Raw genomic sequence first — 20,828 nt, forward strand, 5'->3', positions numbered from 1 at the left:
TAGTTGGAGATGGACACAATATCTTTATTTTATTTATTTATTTTTATATGGTACTGAGTATCGAACCCAGTGCCTCACATGTGCTAGGCAAGTGCTCTACCACTGAATTACAACCCCAGCCCAGACTTGAGAACATTTAACACTATAGAATCAACAAGACTTGAAAGACTGAATGAGGGGAGTAAGGGAAAGAAAAGTCTCTAGAGACTAGATGATTAGTTGACTCACCAAGGTGAAATACTGAGGATAAAGAGGATTCAGGAGAACAGAAAGAGAAAATGGTACTATTACAGATAAGAAAAAATTGAGGTCCCCAGGCAAGATATCTAACAGGGCAGTTGGAATTCAGATAAACATTGGATTTATCACTTGAGAGTAATCAGCCTGTGAGAAACGGTTGATACTGAGGAAGTGGTAACTAGAACTACATGTCTGAGGAACACTAAATTTAAGAGGTCAACAGAAAAAGAAAAACTCAAAAGAAGAAGACTACATGGAACCTAATAGGTAAAAGAGAAACCCTTTTAAAGGAATGGTATAATGAAATATTTTCCAGGAGAGAATAGTTAATATTTTTAAATGATAGTCAAATGACAGGAAATATAAAGCATCCTTTCAAATTAGTGAACAGAGACAAATTGGCATGTATGACAGAAACCTGACTGAGGTGAATGAATGCAGTTAATGAATACAATCCCAAAAATGTCTGGCCATAAAGTAAAGAAGGGCAATAAGACAATACTTAGAGGGTTTCACAAGATTAAGAAAGCATTTTCTGGGCTGGGGTTGTGGCTCAGTGGTAGAGCACTTGCCTAGCACGCATGAGGCACTGGGTTCAATCCCCAGCACCACATAAAAAACTTTAAATAAACAAAATAAAGGTATTGCGTCCATCTACAACTAAAAATTTAAAAAAGAAAGCATTTCCTTTCAAAGATAGAAGGGATATGAACATGTGTTTAGCATGAGAAAAAAGAATCAGAAGAGACACAATCGTTGGGATAGTCTAGAGAGTAGAAAAAATGGAAGTCTCCAATGTGGGAAAAAAATAAGACACAAGCAAATCAGAGAAACTGGCCTTAAATGGGAAGAACCTGTTATCCAGTGAGGTAGGAAGAAAACTGGCAAGGATTAAATAAGATAAGCTAATACTCAGTAAGTTAAATAAGTAAGTGTTAGGTATAAAGAACAATAACCTATTCTTCTATCTTCTTAGTATAATGAGAAACAAAATTACGCTATGAAAACAAGGGGGTAGGAATATCAGTCCCACCCATACTACCAATTCTGGTAGAACTCTAGTATTTTATTTCATGTTTTTGATGCTGCTCAGAGTCTGGTCTGCAGACCAACAGCAGCAGCTGCAGCAGCAAATGGAGCTTGTTAGACATGCAAATTCATGGGTCCCACTAAGACTTACTAAATCAGAGACTCTGGGATTGATAATGACCCAGGAATCTATGCTGTAATAGGCTCCCTGTTAAAAAACAGCCAGGCACGGTGGAGCACACCTATAATCCCAGTAGCTTGGGAGCCTAAGTCAGGATAATCGCAAGTTCAAAAGCCAGCCTCAGCAACGGGAGGCACTTAGCAACTCAGTGAGACCCTGTCTCTAAATAAAATACAAAATAGGGCTGGGGATGTGGCTCAGGGGTTAAGTACCCCTGGGTTTAGTCCACAGTACCAAAAACAAAAATTTGAGAAACACAACTTAAGAGAGATATGAAAATGTATAAAGCAAAGTAGAAAAAAATGTCTAATAATTTAATCTATAAAAATTTTTATATTTTAGGAAAGAGATTTATAGCCACACACTGTGGCACATGCCTGTAATCCCAGAGACTCAGAAGGCTGAGGCAGCAGAATTCCAAGTTCCAAGGCCAGCCTTAGCAATTCAGCAAGATCCTTAGCAATTAGTGATACCCTGTTTCAAAATAAAAAATCAAAAGGGTCAGGGCTAGGGATGTATGGCAGTAGTAAAGCACCTCTGGATTTAATCCCCAGTACCAAACAAAACAAAACAAAAAACAGGGATTTATAATGTATTCAACTTAATACAATTTGGATGAAAACAAAAACTACGAAATAGCCAGGCATAGTGTACATGCCTGTAATCCCAGCTGCTCAGGAGGCTGAGGCAGGAGAATCAAAGGTTCAAGGACAGTCTCAGCAACTTGGCAAGGCCCTGAGCAATTTAGTGAGATCCTGTCTCAAAAATATAAAAATGGGCTGGGGAGGTAGCTCAGTGATTAAGCGCCCCTGGGTTCAATTCCTGGTATCAAAAAACAAAACAAAACAAAAACCCTGACTTTTCTTTAAGCAATAATTTAAGTGAGGTGAGGCCCTAGACAGCACAAAGTTTTCTATCACCTCAGCAATTTAGTAAAATCAGTGGAATACAGTATTTTCAGACCATAAGCCCTATTGAAAGGAAAGAAACCAAAGCAATAAAAATAGTAACAAGGTAAAAAAGATCACTGCAGGTCTGGTGATGCATGAGTATAATCCCAGCTACTCCAGAGGATGAATCAAGAGGATCACAAATTTGAGGTCAGGCTTGGCAACTGAGTGAGACTCTATCTCAAAATAAAAATTAAAAAGAGCTGGGGATATACAACCATGGTAAAGCACCACTGGATTCAATCCCTAGCGCCACAGCAAATAAATAATAAATAAATAAGATTGCTGTGTTAAAAAACACTATAAAAATCCTGAAAATAAAATTCCAATACATACATTTTTAAAAAATGATTTATTATAAATCATCTGTCATGAGTAAATAATTTGAAGGTAATGTTATTTAGGATTGAAGTTAGATTAATAATAGGTCAGGCAATAATAAAATAAATTATTTTGGGGGGGGGGCGGGGGGTTAACCAGGGATTGAACCCAGTGGTGCCACATCCCTAGTCTTTTTTAAAATTTCATTTAGAGAGTCTGAGTTGCTTTAAGACCTCACTAAAATTTTGAGATTGAGACAGGCACACGCCTGTAATCTCAGCAGTTTGGGAGGCTGAGACAGGAGGATTGTGAGTTCAAAACCAGCCTCAGCAAAAATCAAAGCATTAAGCAACTCAGTGAGACCCTGTCTCTAAATAAATACAAAATAGGGCTGTGGAGCCTGGCCTTGTGGCTCAGAGGTAGAGCGCTTGTCCAAGCATGTGTGAGACACTGGGTTCAATCCTCAGCACCACATAAATATAAAATAAAGATATTGTGTCCACCTATAATTAAAAAATAATATTAAAAAAAAATAGGGCTGGGGATGCAGCTCATTGGTCAAGTGCCCCTGAGTTCAATCCCCAGTACCAAAAAACAAAAAAGCCCTGGGATTACAGGTGTGTGGCATCGTGCCAGGCTAATAAAACAAGATTTTATTTACCTTAACAGACAGGCTAAATACCTCAATGGAGGAGATTGAATATGAGATGAAGTTTGGGAAGAAAACAAATAATGAATCCTAAGAATAAGTAATACTGAAAATCATAAGGAAGTAGAGCAAAGGAAACTCCTGATGAAGTGATAATGTAGAACACAATCAAATTCAACATTCTAACAGAAGAAGGAAAAACTCTCAAAGGCAAACATCAGGAAAAAAAATATTCCGAAATTATTTTAGCCTTTTTATTATGGAAAATGTCAAACAGACTAGAGTACTAATTACCAAATTTCAACAATTACCACTTCAGGGCCAATTTCGTTTCACCTATGACTCCTATTTCCAGTGAATTATTTTTAAACAAATTCTAAATATCATATCAGACTATTTTTTAAAAAATTGTAACAAAATAAATATACCAAAGATTTTTGGTATGTACATTGCTTACTCTGTGTGGTGGTCTGGGAGTTAAACTTAACTGACACATTCAAGAGGCTATTAACAGAGTTTAATAAATACTTTTATAACAGAAATACAGTGAGAAGAGAAAAAGAAAATGTTTAAATTGTAATAGTCAAACAAACAACAATAAAAAAGAAAAACATGATATTAATGGTCCACAAAAATCACTTGAAAAGGGCTGGGGATATAGCTCAGTTGGTAGAGTGCTTGCCTCGAACACACAAGGCCCTAAGTTCAATTCCCAACACCACACACACACACACACACACAAAAAAAAAAACCTTAAAAAGGGGCTGGGGTTATTGCTCAGTGGTAGAGCGCTTGCCTGTCACACATGAGGCCCTACGGTCGATTCCCAGCACCACATTAAGAAAATAAACAAATAAAAATAAAGATATTGTGTCCATCTATAACTAAAAAAATAATAATAAGTAAATAAAATAAAGGTATAAAAAAAACTTGAAAAGACCTGGATTTGTAAGGATTTCAAAATTGATAATAAAGATTACTTAAATATATTTTTAAAAGATTCCATCTAAGTCATTTGTGGATGACAATCTATAATTAAAACAGAAAACAGACTTGGTAAGGGTGGTAATGAGATGGAGCTGTACCTATCTAAGAGGATTCCTTTAGGAAGGAACACCTATGTTAGGGTGAAAAGAATGTACAGGAGTTAATCCACTACATGGAAAGTAGGAACTTTCCAGGCCAAATGAATGCACAGTTGCTAATGCTGGACATGAAAAGGAGAAGAGGCTTGACATATTAGAAGAAAAAAGGATATTAAAGAAGGCCAGGATGGATGTGGAGTAAAATCCTGACACAAGAGTGGTATTAACAAAGGCCAGTAAGGTAAGAGCAACAGAGATCAGAGAGCCCCAAGAAATAACTCAGTCTACTATGGATTTATAGAGAAAACAGGGGCAAACCTAGAATTTAGTAGTCAGATATTTACTGAGATTCCATCCTATCCAGATCCTTTTCACCAACATTCTCCAAACAATAAAAATTTTAAGAGAAAATAAAAGGGAATCTGGGTTCTTATCACTTACTTTCAAATTCCATTATTAAGCTTATTCTCAGTTTGGGCTCCTTATTATTTTTCCAGTCTGTACTATTCATTTATGTTTAACCTTAGTCAATAAATTCTTTATTCATGTTTAAAAATTTGAGAAAAGGGGCTGGGATTGTGGCTCAGCGGTAGAGTTCTTGCCTAGCAAGGGCGGGACCCGGGTTCAATCCTCAGCACCACATAAAAAAAATAAAGGCATTGTATTGTGTTTATCTATACCTAAAAAAAAAAAAAAAATTTAATTTGAGAAAACTAAGAGTAGATTCAATTGCCTTATGAAATGAAAAAAAAGGGGGGGGACATAAAAAGTTAAAATTATTATATTAGAGGTAAAAGCTCGATGATTTTCTATACAACACACGGAACTCTATCACAACAGGGTATAAGAGAAGTGGGGAGCAGATGTAAAACTGCCAAACAGAATTCCAGTTGTCGCAAACACCCTCATCATCATCAGAAATAGTTTTCAAAAAGAACAAAACAAAACATGGACTTTGTGGGTTTTTTTTTTTTTCCAAATTTTCTCTTTTAATACAGAATCTTAACTAAAATTTAAAGATGATTTTCACTAAAAATTTTAGTGCAGAATTAGAGTCAATGTGAAGAATAGGCTTATTTGGGGGCTGGGGTTGTGGCTCAGCGGTAGAGAACTTGCCTACCATGTACGAGGCCCTGGGTTCGATCCTCGGCACCACATAAAAATAAACAAACAAAATAAAGGTATTGTGTCCAACTACAACTAAAAAATAAACGTTTGTTTGTTTAAAAAAAAATAGGCTTATTTGATTGAAAACTATTAAATTTTCTTTATTAATCAAATCAATGTTTAAAACATAGTGTCTAGTATAAACAGTTTACTCTCTGGTTCTCCATCCCACCTCTGCCATAATACTTATAAACATACATAAATTATAAGTAATAAATAAAATATTTAAATAGTATGGATTTTCTTTGAATATTCTAGAATCTTATATAGAAAAGTTAACAAAAAGTAAAAATATAAATGCTTTAACATTCTAGAGGTATGTTTTCAAAGTGATGAACATGAGCATGTACATCTGCTATTAACAGAAGTTATGCATTGAATTCTGATATACCACTTTGAAAACTTACCAATCAGAAAATGTCATTTTTACCTCTTCTTGTCCAAATTGCTCCATAGAATCACAGTAAACTTCACTATCTGAATCACTTGTCAAATGCTGAATTCCTGAAACATCTTCAACATGATCATCATTTATATCTAAATATGAACAAATACAGAAGTAGCATAATTATATTCTAACAGAAGAAAAACACATTCCATTTTCAAACTTCACCAGCTCTATATTATGTGCATACTGAGTGACACACATGATTTACCAAGTCATACGCTTTTTTTAAATTTAAATTTAGTTAACAGTTCTTTTTTTCTGGCTTTCTTTTGTTGTTGTTGTTGTTTAGTACCAGGGATTGAACCCAGGAGAGCTCAATCACTAAGCCACACCCCCAGTCCTTTTTATATTTTGAAACAGAGTCTCATTAAATTGCTTAAGACCTCACTAAATTGCTGAGGCTGGCTTTAAACTCGAAATCCTGCTTCAACCTCCAGAGCTGCTGGGATTACAGGTGTGGACCACAGCACTGGGCTTAGTTAACAGTTCTTATTTGAAAAGATTATAAAGTATTTTACCACTGAATTCTAGAAAACACTGTCCTGTTGAAAACTTATAAAACCTAATAACCACCAAGCTCGGTGGCACATGCCTATAATTCCAGTGACTTGGGAAGCTGAGGCAGGAGGATCACAAATTTGAGGCCAGCCTCAGAAACTTAGTGAGATCCTAAGTAACTGAGCAGACCCTAATCTCAAAATAAAAAAATTTTAAAAAGGACTGGGGATATTTTTCATAGTAAAGTACTCCTGACTTAAGCCCTAGTACCAAAAAAAAAAAAAAAAAAAAAAAAAAGAAAAGAAAATCTATAAAGTCAGCCTATGAGGCCTAAATGAGAGATGCAACTATGCAAGTTTGGTTGTTACACTAAGAAATGATATTTCTTGGTTTCTGGACTAAACTGGACCACTATTAATAATTCACCATATGTATATACAGGCCCACTCGGAGAGTCCTAGGACAGGAAAAGACTATAAACTACGGGGCTGGGGATGTGGCTCAAGTGGTAGTGCACTCGCCCAGCATGCATGAGGCACTGGGTTCGATTCTCGGCACCACATAAAAATAAAATAAAGATATTGTGTCCACCTAAAACTGAAAAGTAAGCATTAAAAAAAAAAAAGACTATAAATTAATCTTATTGACTTCAGAACAAAGGCACCATATAATCAAAGGTAGGAGAAAAAATCAAAGGTAGGAAGTTTTAGTTTAAAATATATTCTGAAATATCATATGGTTAACATAAAAAAAGTTTCAATACAAATATAAAATTTCCAGCTCTTACTTCACTGTCTTTCAAAGCTATTAAACCCTGTAACATTAATCAACCCTAAGATATTAATAAATATTTATATTTTAAAATTTGAGACTATTCCTAAATATACTAAAATTATTAAAAGAATATTTTAATAATAAGATAAAGGCTAGACAAAAAAATACTTGGGGACAATACCTTGGTGAATGCAGGCAGCAATTTTTTCAGTTTGCTCCAAGTTTTTATCAACAGGTTTTACGTCATCAGCACTTTGGTCACTTGGAGAAGAGTTAGCATGAATGTCATTTTGTATCTCCTGAACAAAGCTGTCTTTATCATAGCCATTCGTGATAATAATCTCCAAATTCTTATAGTCTGATTTCTTCATCATCTGCTTAGCTTTTATGAGAAAATGGAGAGATAAATAAAAAGTTCACAGTAGGTCAACTTCTGATATTATGTTCTAATAACTGCTACTCAATTCCCCACTCTATCATAATCCTTTTAAGGGTTTCCTACTTGGATCACAGAGATGGGGAACTCCTTGAAAAGGAGCTTATTATATGTTGAGGGCTTACTCAGAAATTGTATTAGCTTCAAAAGTGTTTCAGTTCCCTGTAAGTCTTCTAAAAATAATCTTTCAAAGTCCTTATACTCTACCAGGCATAGACAAACTGCTCTAGAGAAAAGGTACCTCAAAGACTGAAAAGTAAAAGCAAAACAAAGTTGTGTGGTTTGTTTTACTATATCTCTATATCCCCCTTCTAAAATAATCTTCCCATGAATCACAAACAAGGCTCCCTGAATGCAGCTCCTGTAATTCTAGTGTTTATCTTCATCAAAACTGATGCCTGGATGGGGGATGGGGTTGTGGCTCAGTGGCAGAGCATTTGCCTAGCACGTGTGAGGCCCTGGGTTTGATCCTCAGCATCACATAAAAATAAATAAGTAAAATAAAGGTATTGTCTCCAACTACAACTAAAAATAAATATATATTTAAAAGAAAAAAAAACTGATTCCTGGAGCCAAGCACAACGGTGCACATCTGTAATCCCAGCAACTCAGGAGGCTGAGGCAGCAGGATTCAAAATTCCAGGCCAGCCTCAGCAATTTAGGATTGAACCCAAGGCCTTTGTACCACCAAAAAAAAAAAAATTTTTTTTTAATTAAAAACATAAAAATTAAAAGCTAGTCTATTTCTCTGAATTTTTATTTATTTATTTAAAAAATATTTTTAGTTGTAGATGGACACAATATCTTGATTTTGTTTATTTAATTTTTTCATGTAGTGCTGGGAATTGAACTCAGTGTCTCACATGTGCTAGGCAAGGGCTTTACACTGAGCCACAACCCCAGCCCCTCTATTTTATTTTTGATAAGATAGTGAGAGTTTAACTTGTTTCTGGTCCTTGGTAATATAACCATGTCCATGTTGGAAACTTAATACTCTGTAATAGGGCCTTTGGTCCACCACAAACCTGAATATAAGGTCAACAACTCACATCCCACCACATGCACTAATCTTATACAGTACCATATCAGCTCAAGTCTTTGTACCTTTTCATTTTATTAGTGCAAAATTATTGGCCCATTATCCAAAGCTTACCATTATCCATTTGTTCTGCTCCTTTTACTTCTTGGGCCTCTTCTTCCTCGGACTCTGCTCCACTATCACTGCTTTCAGCTTTACCATTAACAGTCTTAGCATTTGGAGTAGAAGTTAGAACATTACCAAGATCTAAAACATGAAATGACCACTTAATCACTAGTGTGGTAATATATGATAATTCTGTACTTTATAATAAAATAATTTTGAATTTAAATATTAGAATTTTATAGATAATTAACAGTATTCTTTGACTCCAAATACACTTATATAGGCAAATTCCTTCCATTGTTAAGTTTAAAACAAAAATGATAAAGCTATCTTAATTCCTTTATGGACAAGGCAGGTGATAAATTATTTTTAAGTTAACATCAATCAAAACAGTAAAGTTAGAGATGAAACAGTCTTCTTCAAACGTATTAAATAAAGAGATATACTGTTAGCACCTGAAAACATAAATATGCTATTTTTGACCCTACCAACAATCTCATCAATATTATAGTTGGAAGCTGGGCACAGTTATAACATAACTATAAGCCCAGTTACTTTGGAGATTAAGGAAGATCGAAAATTTGAGGACAGCCACAGCAACTTAGGGAGACCCTGTCTCAAAATAAAATAAAAAGGGCTGCTGATGTAGCTTAGTGGTGGAGTGTACCTGGGTTCAACCACCAGCACACACACACAAAAAAAAAACCCTGTAATTCAGTTCCATTTGAACAATTTTTTTCCCTTATTACCTTGAAGATTTCAGGTACACAACTCACATTCTCATATCTTTATTATGATACATAAGAATTTCCTTAAAGCATCAATTAATGTAATGTGATCTATCAAAGCAGCAAATTGTTGTCTTAGACAAAGTTAAGCCCTCAGTGTAAATATATCAGAACTTCTTCTCAAACTATAACATGCATAATCAACTGAAATCTTCTTAAGATACATATTCTGAATCAGTACGTCTGAGGTACTTTAAAATTCTACATTTCCATAAAGTTCCCATGTGTTGCCAATTCTACTGGTTTCCGGACCATGTTTTGAGGAACACAGAACACCATTTTCATCAACTCTTTTTAAAGAGACTGAAGTCTTCTTAGAAAGCCAAAAGAAGTAATTTTCCTTCATACACTTTTGGGCTTTATTTTCTGTGAAATGAATGCATTTTAGATGCTTCTCTGCATCCCAAATAATATATTAAATTCCAAAACATCATACACCTTAAATAATAAGGCCTATATTCTTATTTAAGCCTACCTAATTAAAGGAACAACAGAACAAACATTTAACTCTATTTTTATAAAATCAAGGCGGCAGCAGCATATATTTTTTGTTTGTTTCTTTTTATGGTGCCGGGGACCAAACTAGGACCTTGCACATGCTAAGTAAACAGTATTCTACCACTAAGCTACATCCCAAGCCTAAAGTATTGTATTATGTACTAATTTTTTTTTCCAGTGCTGGGAATCAAACCTGGACCTTGTGCATGCTAGGCATACAAGCAGCATAGTTTCTGAATCTCCCTGACAACCAGAAAAAGGAAGAACAACAAATTTAAATAGCCAAGAAACAACCCACCCATGAACATCTTCAATAAAATGTAAACAGGAATCACCTAAACCCCCATTAAATGGATAGTTGTAACAGAAGTACTTCACAACAGAAATAGCAGTCTCATTACAGTTCTGTGATGAATTAGAAAAAGTAAAGGAAATTACTCTTGAGCCCAACTCAACATCCAAAAACCAATTAATGCAATATACCATATTAACAGACTAAAGGACAAAAGTCACATGATTATCACAATACATGAAGAAAAAAACTGAACAAATCCTATACTCTTCATGGTAAAAGTGCTAGAGAAACTAAAAATACAAGGGCATTTCCTCAATCTGATAAAAGACTTTGGAAAAATTAGGATCATATTTAATGTTAGTAAACTCCTAAAATAAGGTACAAGACAAAAAATTGGAGAACTTATACTTTCACATTTTAAAACTTATCACATATGTATATTCTGAAAAAGACCACATGAAACCGATATATCTGTTCCACTGGGTTTAAATGTCTACTTTTAACAGGATGCTTTGTTGGGGAAAAAAAAGGAGTCAAGATTGCAATTGGCCTGAAATTTGGCAATTCTTACAAGATTACAAACATTTCTTATTTCACTTCTAATATTATTTCTTACAGACATACTTTCAATATGTAAAATATCATGTACATAGTTAGTTACTCTCAACAGCTTTTGAAAATCAAAAAGAGAAAATCATCTAAATAGCCATCAGAATGGTCTAAGTTAAATAAATTACAGTGTAGGCCATAATTCCTTATTGACAACTCTTGGATTCAGAAATTTTTTAATTTTGCAAATGTACATGACATAGTATGTTATATAATACTTCCTATATGGAATCTCAAACAGCTCACTAAAAATAAAACATAATTATTATTTTTATATAACAATATAATCATTTTTGCAGGAAAATATGTTAGTCACACTGAATCATATAAAGAATCAAAATACCCTCATGTCATTTCAGATAAGGTTCTCTATTCCACAATAAGTTCATATGAGGTCAGGTTTTTATACCAAATGAGTTACAAAACAATCTTAGGTTTTTAAAGCTTTGGGGATTAATAAATTAAAGGAAAGTAATTAGTCCTGTGCACTTATAACTATCATTTACTCTTCCTTGTTTTGTACTTTATTGTTCAAGAATGCTTCTGGCCAGTAGATTAGACACTACTGAAATAGGTCAAAATTTCCACCTGCATTCTAACAGTATGCTTGATACAGAAAACATTTAAGTTTTTTTCCTCAGCTTAATAAGCATAAAGTATAAAGAGAATTATTAATATTTGGTTCCTCTGCAAAATAATATAGAATGGTGTGATTCAGAATTATGCACAACAAACAAGCAGACACTGTCAGTTACACATGGTTTATTGCCATGAAAGACACAAACTATAAGGCCTTTTAAGAGCACAGGAAAATTACTGTTCTGAAACACTACAAATCTGTTAATTATTAAAAGATGCGTTATGAACAGGAATCCAGGCTAATTTTTAATTAAAGCATACACAATTTTCATCTAAATTTACTCTTGTGGTTTCATATCATTCTGCTTTCTAAAAAAATTTAAAGAGCAAATGGTTAATGCCTGCAGATCTAGCATTTTATTTAACTCCTTCTGGTAGGCAAAACATAATCTATTGATCCTTTACTGAAAAAATGAAAATTTTTTAAAAGAGATATGTGAATTCACTGATGTCTTGTTTTTGCTTGTTTTGCTATAGTTAAGCCACACTGTAAACATGCTCATTTTAAAATTAGATAGAAAATACTTTACTCAATGGAACTGTTATTCTAATTCATACAGTAAAACTGAAAATGATTCATCAAACATACTTTTGTTCATACTAAGTGAACCACCCAGCATGTTTAACAACAGTTAAGGTTAAAAACCTAAGGATTTATAGTATTTTAGAACTTTATACAATGTTTTTTCTTGGAAAAAAATTCCCAACCTACAATAAGTTCAAATTTGTGCAGAATGCTCTTGGTTTGTACATATTTTGGTTTGTACATATTAAAAACAAAATTTTTATATGGATTTCATTATTCCTACCTTCTAAATATTTAGAGATTTTCTCCAGTTGGACTGGCATGTGAAAGTAAAAATAAAAATTAGACATATAAATATTAATGCATGTATAATCTATAACTGGCCAAACTTAAAAAATAGGTAAAATAGTCCAACCTGAGGTTAAATCAGAACTCCTTCCACTCTGTTTGTCTTCTACAATTTCATAAAATGGACCTATGACATGTAGCAATTCTTCAACTTTTTCAGTCATTGGCATAGTTTCAAGAATCTGTAATCAAAAGAGACAAATATTGTAAAATTACAAACTATTAATTTGATCTGAATTAATATTAAATAGCTTATGATTTCCAATATTAATAATTTGGAAATCTGAAGTTAATTAATAAATTCTCTTAAGGATCTATATTAATTATATGCCTAATATATACATACTCCTAGAAAAGTTGTAAGTATATTAAAGATCTAAAAAGTGTTCTTATTTATTTATTTTGTTTTTTAGTTGTAGTTGGACACAATACCTTTATTTTAAAATTATGTGGTCCTGAGGATCGAACCCAGTGCCCCACACGTGCTAAGCGAGTGCTCTACTGCTGAACCACAACCCCAGCTTCTTATTTATTTATTTTTATTCGTGCATTATAATTATACATAATAATGGGATTTTGGGGGGTGTTATTGGGAATTGAACCGAGGGGTGATCTACCAATGAGCTAAACTCCCAGACTCTCTTTCCTTTTTTTTTTTTTTTCTAATTTTTATTTTGAGACAGGTCTTGCTAAATTGCTGAAGATGGCCTCAAATTTAACAATCTTCTTGTCTCAGCCTCCCAAATTGCTGAGATTATATATGTCTGCACTACCCCACCTGGCTGTTTACGTGTATTTTTAAAAAAGCATGTATTTATATTTTTTAAACTCACAGCAGGTCTGGACTCATTAGTCACTCTCCTTGCTTTACTGTTCATTTACTGCCTGTCTTTCACAATAGAATATAAGCTCAATGCAAAAGGACCTTCATCTAGTTTTGTTCACTCCCGTTTTTAGTGTCTAGCATATAAAAGGTATTTAAAAAACTGGTTTAAAACTCTAAAATTCTTATTCAAATAACATGCTTTTATTTTTAAACCAGATACAGAGTAGATCGTCAGTAATCTATGATTATAAACAAGTCTGATATTATTTTAAGCTGAGATAATACCCATAACATCACCACCCTCAGTGTGTTCCGATATGGAAGATAGGTTTTTGGGAGAGACTATACCAAATGAACAACAGTAACAATAACTGATTTTAGAGATTATCTTTTGATTTTATAGCTCATAGTAAGTTATCTATGTTCCTATCCGTGTTAAGGAGTAAAAAATTGTTTATTCAGAAAATTTCTTTTTGCTAAGAAAATACTTGTTCTGAGGCTGAGAGCAGTCATGAGGGAAAATTTTATAACTTACTATATATATATTTAGGTTACAGTAATAATTTTAAGAATTAGATTCAAGTTAAAAACTGAAACTATGGGGTAGTGTTTATTTTGAAGTAACCAAAATCACAGCTAATATGCCAGAGATATAACTGAAAACAAGTCAGCACTTTTTTCACTACCCCATATTGCCACAACATGAATACTGATTTAGCAGAATCTGGTATGGCAACCAGATACCTATCCTGAACCTCATTCAACACCTCCTTTGATCTTCCTCCAGAACAGATCTCTATTAGTTCTCTCATTAAAGCGATTTACAAACCACCAAAACAAAAAAACCTCCTTCCTTAAACTCTAATTTGTCCTGAGCTACTCAGTTCAGTGTTTAGGTGCCCCCATGCCCCATAAAATAAGAGTGAACTTTGGAGTTGAAATGTCAGAACTAAATAAATGGAGTATGTACCAACACTAAACAAATATAAACAGTATTCTTTCAGTAAGGCAGAACCTTCAGTAGAAATGACACAAGTGGCCACCACAAGACCTATCTAGAATTTAATTTTCTGATGAAGAAACTAGAAATCAACAACCAAAAAAATTCTCTCCCTTTCAACAATGCTGAAATACAAAAAAAGGTACACACATGCATGTGTTCAGGCATACACGAGACATATAGGAAGAGAGAGGCGTACACATATACATACAAAGATAGAAACAGAGACACACACCCAAAGTCAAACAAGGAGACACAGGCAAATCTCAGTCTAGAAGAGGTAGTACTCATCCACAGAGAGTTCATTTCAAGTTTTAAGTTAATAAAATTAGTTCAAGCGTAGACTTCTTTTTTTAATATTTTTTAAGTTGTTGATGGACCTTTATTTTATTTATTTCAATGTGGTGCTGAGAATTGAACCTGGTGCCTCACACATGCTAGGTAAGTGCTCTACCACTGAGCTATACAACCCCAGCTCCCCAAGTGCAGACTTTTAACGGTAAGCTGCATAGACTGTAGAAAAACAGCATTCAAAACACAGTAATTTTTCTACATATATTCAGCACTTTCCTCAAAGAGACACATCATTTTTAGGTGATAAAAATATACTTGGAAAGATACATATATGCTTTATTAAAGCAAAGAAAAAATTCCTCAGGTTTTTCTTGTCTACAATGAACATATCTTTTAGTTACCCAAGTCCCAATGCTTAATCTCTGTTCAATAATCTTAGTAATCACAAATTTAGTCTCTCCAGTGCTTCTGACCTTCTGAGGAGACTCACAGATATCAATCCCAAGTATGCCAATGATTAGAAAAGTCTATCGCCCACACAAAGTAAAGAAATTGGCATCCTGCTTTTTCCCTCAGTCTCTAAAAGATGTTTATCATGAGTCAAATCTTAAAAATACAAGTCAACTCAAAACTCAGAGAAAGTCAGTGCTCTAGACTTGTGTAGCTCTAAACTAGACCCTCAGCCATGGTAACTTCAGGTTCTATCCTTTATAAGATCCCACTCTAATCCTCCCTCTATTACAGCAGATATCCAATCCTCTTAGAAATCCTGACACAATTAATCTGGAGACATGCAAGGGCATCTCTACCAGTGAGTCTAATGTGCAGACAGGATTAAGTACACTGATTTCTCTTTAAATTCCACAGACAAAATGTATATTATTCAAGTGTTAAATGAATATTCTGGAAATCCCCATAAGATTTTGTAAAACTGTATAAAAAATAGGATTTTATACTTCCCATTGATTATATATCAAAATAAACTTCAAAGAAATGGATTTTTCCCTAAAACCATCTTACTTACTTTATTCACTCAAAGCTAAAACAATTTTGGATTCCAGCAACTTTTTTGGTGATATTTTACTGGGCAATTTTATAAATTATGATAAGCAATATTCTACCAAACAGTATCCATTATAAAACACAAATTAATAAGGCTCCTAAAACCCATGAAATGAGATTTATATTCTAAAGAGTAATGGTACAATGATTCATGAACTATGAAACATGATTTAATGACTGCTTCAATTAGTAAATTATTAGAAAAAGTTACATAGAAACATGCAATTTTTTTATACCTTTATTTTTTTATGTGGTGCTGAGGATCGAACCCAGGGCCTCACACATGCTAGGCGAGCACTCCACTGCTGAGCCACAACCCCAGCCCCTAGAAAGATGCAATTTTATCTACTGATGTTCATAAGCTGAACTCTGAATGTAATTTAAGACTTATCACATTTTCAATCTATAGGTTATTAATATTTTAGATTTAACTCTAAAAGTTTACTATAAACTTTGTTATTTGTAATAGAAAATGAAAATTTTAAAGCCTATTGAAGACAGTTTGTTTTTTTTAAATAGAGAAATAACTACAAAAACTCATATATGGAAGAAGTATTTTAAGACAGCTAAAAAGCAACACTATAGTTTAAATGAGGGTGGAATGTACATTGTTTTATCCCCTTCTTACTTTAAATTGTGACAACATTAATTAGTAAAACTGGATAGGAAAAATATGTAAATTTTGCTTAATGTGGCAATTCAACCTTATACTATAGAAGTATATCCTCAAAATTATAATGACATTTAAAGTACAGAGAAAGAAATAGGGGGCTGGGGCTGTAGCTTCAGTGGCAGAGCGCTTGCCTAGCCTGTGTGAGGCAGTGAGTTCAATCCTTAGCACCACATAAATATAAATAAAATAAAGGCATGCTGTTGATCTAAAAAAAAAAAAAGAGAGAGAGAGAGAGAGAGAGAACAAAAAAAGAGAGAGAAAAGAAAAAGGAATAATTATCAAACCAAACCAAAAAGGTTTTGAATTTTCTTTCTCTGATTTGAAGGGCTCTTTTTTTATTGTATTAATGATATAGATAACAGCCAAAAGAATTAAAGTCTGCCCTCTACCATAAAGCCCACTAAATAAAAATTGTGAAAATGTAACAAAGGGCACCACTTGAGCAGTGCAGAAGAGAAACAACTAGCGATTGATACCATTGAGCCATTTGGCAAAAAAAACTATTCCTTTTTTACAGATTTTCTTTATGTTTAAAGATAATTTATTTAAGGTTTTCAAACAGAATTAGATTTCACAACTTCTGACCCATACCCAATATAAAATTCATGATTTTTTCATAAATGTATTCCTCAAAACGATGCCTTAGTCTCATGTGGTGGCACATGCCTGTAATCCCAGCGACTAAGGAGGCTGAAGCAGGAGGATTCCAAGTTCAAAGCTAGCCTCAGCAACTTAGCAAGGCCTTAAGCAACTTAGTAAGACTCTATCTTAAAATAAAAAAGGTTTGGGAATGTCTCTCAGTGGTAAAGAGTCCCTGAGTCCAATCCCCAGTACCAAAAACAAAACAAAATGCCTTTGATAGACTTAAAAGAGCTAGTTAAAAAGGAATGCCCTCCTCTGTAGTCCACAGGAATCCTAAAAGCATCATTATCTTTTTCTGCCTTTAAAGGAACTATGCATTCACAGAAAAATGCTTGTTACTAGTAAGTCCACTGATGAAAATGCATCAATTTAGCAGTCAAAACTTGTAAGAGAACATTGCTGGGGAGTCTTCGTAACTTTTCCTCCCAAATACAATGTTCCAAACCTGAAATGCTCTTCAGACAGACCAGCACTTACAAGACTCCCAAGTAAGAGACACCAATATTTTCAAAGATTTGTTGGGCAAATATTTATATATATATTTTTCCAAGATTCCTATTTCTGTACTTTTTCCAGAAGTTGACTACAGAGAAAGAAAGATGTAAAAAAAAAAAAGCTAAAATATCCCTACAATATAGGATCTTAAGGAAAAAATACTCCTGTTAAGATGAACTTTAACAAAGTACATAAAGTTCAAATAAACTTAATAATCTAGATTCTATAGTAATGTACTACAATCTCCTTGTTCTTGAAAACAAAGCAGCTAATTTGTCTAATAAAAGTAAATTAGAGGGGCTGGGGATGTGGTTCAAGCAGTATCATGTTTGCCTGGCATGCGCACGGCGCTGGGTTCGATCTTCAGCACCACATAAAAAATAAATAAATAAATAAAGATGTTGTGTCCACCAAAAACTGAAAAATAAATATTAAAAAATTATCTTTCTCTATCTCTCTCAAAAAAAAAGTAAATTAGAGCTGCTCTGAATATTGTTATTTTCAACTATAAATTATTTTCCCTACCTTTTTCATTTCTTCAACATATGCAATCATGGCTTCTTCCTTGGTCATATCACCCAAAGAACTCCAAGCATCCCTAGCAATGAAAATACATAAAAACAATAAAAAAAAAAACTGATTTTTCAATTGTAGAGAATACAATTTATAGTTGACACTATATGGTCAATTAATTTAAAATAGGTTCTACTTAAAGCCATATTATGTTTCCAAAAAAAATCTCATTAACAAATATGTCACCTGGAAGAGAACTATCAAAACAAAAAGAACTGGCAAATTAAATAGCATTAAAACAATAAGTAAATAACCTATCCAGACATTAATAGGTCACAGAAACTGTAAGCTACTCATAAATATTGCCTAAGAATTCTTTAAAAGTTTTTACATATAATTATACCAAACAGTAGTGGAAATGAACATTTTAGAAGTCTTCTGTCACAGCCATGTTTTAAATGAATAGAAGTTTTGGTTAAAAGTTTCCACTAATTTAAATAAGAGTAATGTGTACACTAGAACAAAAACTAAAAATGGTTCCTTATTTCTAAAAGAATGAAAATATGAAGGTAAGAAAATTTTAAACTCCTTGAAATGTTTGCCCAATATGAAAATCTCTCTTTTTATACATTTTTCCCAGAAGGAATTTAACTTCACTGAAGTTCAATTCTAGGGAAAAAATGTTAAGCAAATAAGTAAATTTTCTTGAAACAAAGAACATATAGCTATTTCGTTTAACCTATTACTTTATTATAATTCATAAAGATCTTACTGGAAGTACCATATTTAGTACTTTTAGTGGCTCTTAAACATGCTTCATCAATTAACATACTTGGTTATAAGGTACAGTTGAAAATGGACTTTTGTGAGACATTTGTAAAGTGTGCAATGGTATTTTAAAAATATCAAATGTTAGTGGACTGGGAAAATGATAACAACATCAATAACTTATCATTCTTTAATTGTATTAAAAGCCAAATTTCTACTCAAATGCAGTGGCTCAGAGGTAATAACTGAGATAAAAAGTTAACATGGCAGTACCTGAGTCATATTTCTAGTTACATATTATCTGAAAGGCTCAAAGCAAACAGTATCAGTTGATGAGCAAAAGTCATTACTTTCCTTGGCAGCTAAAAGAGGCAGGAAAGTTTATCTCTTTTACTTAGTTCAAGAGTTGCTTTGAGATTTAAAAAAAGGAAAACTATAAGAAGATGAACTGAAAATCCTTTATGTTTTTGATGCACCTATCCTCTTGGTTTTACTGTTTTCTTGTCTTGCCCAAGATTTTCCTATTTGTGTAAGTAAGACTGTATGAAGAGCACCTAGAGGACAAAAACTGTATGCAGTACACCTAGAATATTTTATGCACTGAATAGTATATAACCACATAAGTAATAGTGTGTGATAATTATTAAAATTGAAATCCTTTCTTGGCTCTATAAATGAAATTACCATTTATATCTTCCAATAGGATCCCAGAATCCAGGTCTTGAAAGCTTACAGGGTCCTTCAGTTGCCTGTTTATAGAAGCTATAGAACTTGAGCATCATTTCATTTGTTGGCTGGAATGAACCTATTGGAAACATACATTAAATACAAATTACTTGGGGAATAACACTGATAACCCATGGTTGTATATTAGCTTAGCCATGCAGTACTATAGTGATCTGATATTTTAATAGATAATTTTTTCTATCTTAGAAACAAAAGTTATGGCAGTTTTATTAGTTACTCTGCTCCTTTGATTAAAAAAAAAAAAATCTCTGAAACTTTAAACTTAAACAATTCTAAACACAATTCAGAGGCCTGGGAGGCCGAGACAGAAGGATTTTGAGTTCAAAGCCACCCTCAGCAACTTAGCAAGGCCCTAAGCAACTTAGTGAAACTGTCTCAAAATAAAAATTAAAAAGGGCCGGGGATGTGTCTTCATACAGTCTTACACAAATAGGAAAATCTTGGGCAAGACAAGAAAACAAGATGTTTAAGCATCTCTGGGTTCAATATCTGTACCAAAAATAAATAAGTAAGTCAGTCAGTCAGTAAGTAAATAAGTAAATAAATAAAATGAATAAACACTCTAAGGGTATAACCAAAATAACCAAAAATAACCAGAAAACATCACATAAAATATATGGAAGTATAGGGCTGGGGTTGCAGTTCAGTGGTAGAGCGCTTGCCTAGCACGTGCAAGACCCTGGGTTTGATCCTCAGCACCACATAAAAATAAATAAATTACATAAAAGGTTTTATGTCCATCTACAAATAAAAAAAATTAAAATATGGAAGTACAGAATAATGTTATTAAGCAAAATAAAGCTTGTGAAAAATCAAAACTGACTAGCATAAATGAAAAAAAGTTAGAAACATACTTTGGTTAATAAAGTATCAACAGTAAAAAATCAAACTCCTCTTGGCCAAATTTCAATTTCCCACTGGATAAGGAACTTTGGCTAAAGCCAACCAGTGTGTACTTTAGTGGAAAAAGAACTAATGCAATATAAAACAGATTTCTCAATTTTTACCTTTGTAATTTTGGTTAAATCAGTTTTTTGAAGATAAGTCTTCATATATGCTTCTAGCATATCTATCAATATTCATAACCTCTTTTATATTTGAAATTTTCAAAGTATAAAGTCAAGTACCATGAATTGGAATATAATTTTTTTCCCCACACTGTGACAATTCAGGGGCTCTCTGA

The 20,828-nt window shown here is 33.3% G+C and overlaps 1 protein-coding gene and 1 non-coding gene across 10 annotated transcripts in view; one reads left to right on the forward strand and one right to left on the reverse strand.

The window, feature by feature from the left end:
* The window catches only part of Acbd5 (acyl-CoA binding domain containing 5), a 43,658-nt gene that overhangs the window by 17,006 nt on the left and 5,824 nt on the right, over positions 1-20,828 (reverse strand). For 6 of the 9 annotated variants that reach the window (XM_015495218.2, XM_015495220.2, XM_015495212.2 and 3 more), the window contains exons 3-9: positions 19,583-19,703; positions 18,143-18,215; positions 12,693-12,807; positions 12,561-12,593; positions 8,932-9,063; positions 7,524-7,724; positions 6,053-6,159 (exon numbers count right to left, since the gene is read on the reverse strand). In XM_015495218.2, coding sequence (XP_015350704.1) covers positions 6,053-6,159; positions 7,524-7,724; positions 8,932-9,063; positions 12,561-12,593; positions 12,693-12,807; positions 18,143-18,215; positions 19,583-19,703 — 782 coding nt within the window. The remainder of the gene's footprint in view (positions 1-6,052; positions 6,160-7,523; positions 7,725-8,931; positions 9,064-12,560; positions 12,594-12,692; positions 12,808-18,142; positions 18,216-19,582; positions 19,704-20,828) is intronic. The other 3 variants (XM_015495216.2, XM_015495217.2, XM_048812674.1) reach the window with 1 other exon arrangement.
* On the forward strand, positions 782-854 carry Trnaa-agc. The gene has a single exon. It is a non-coding gene; the product is annotated as a tRNA-Ala (tRNA).

This window comes from Marmota marmota, unplaced genomic scaffold (genome assembly GCF_001458135.2).
Source record: "Marmota marmota marmota unplaced genomic scaffold, marMar, whole genome shotgun sequence".
NCBI lineage: Eukaryota > Metazoa > Chordata > Mammalia > Rodentia > Sciuridae > Marmota > Marmota marmota.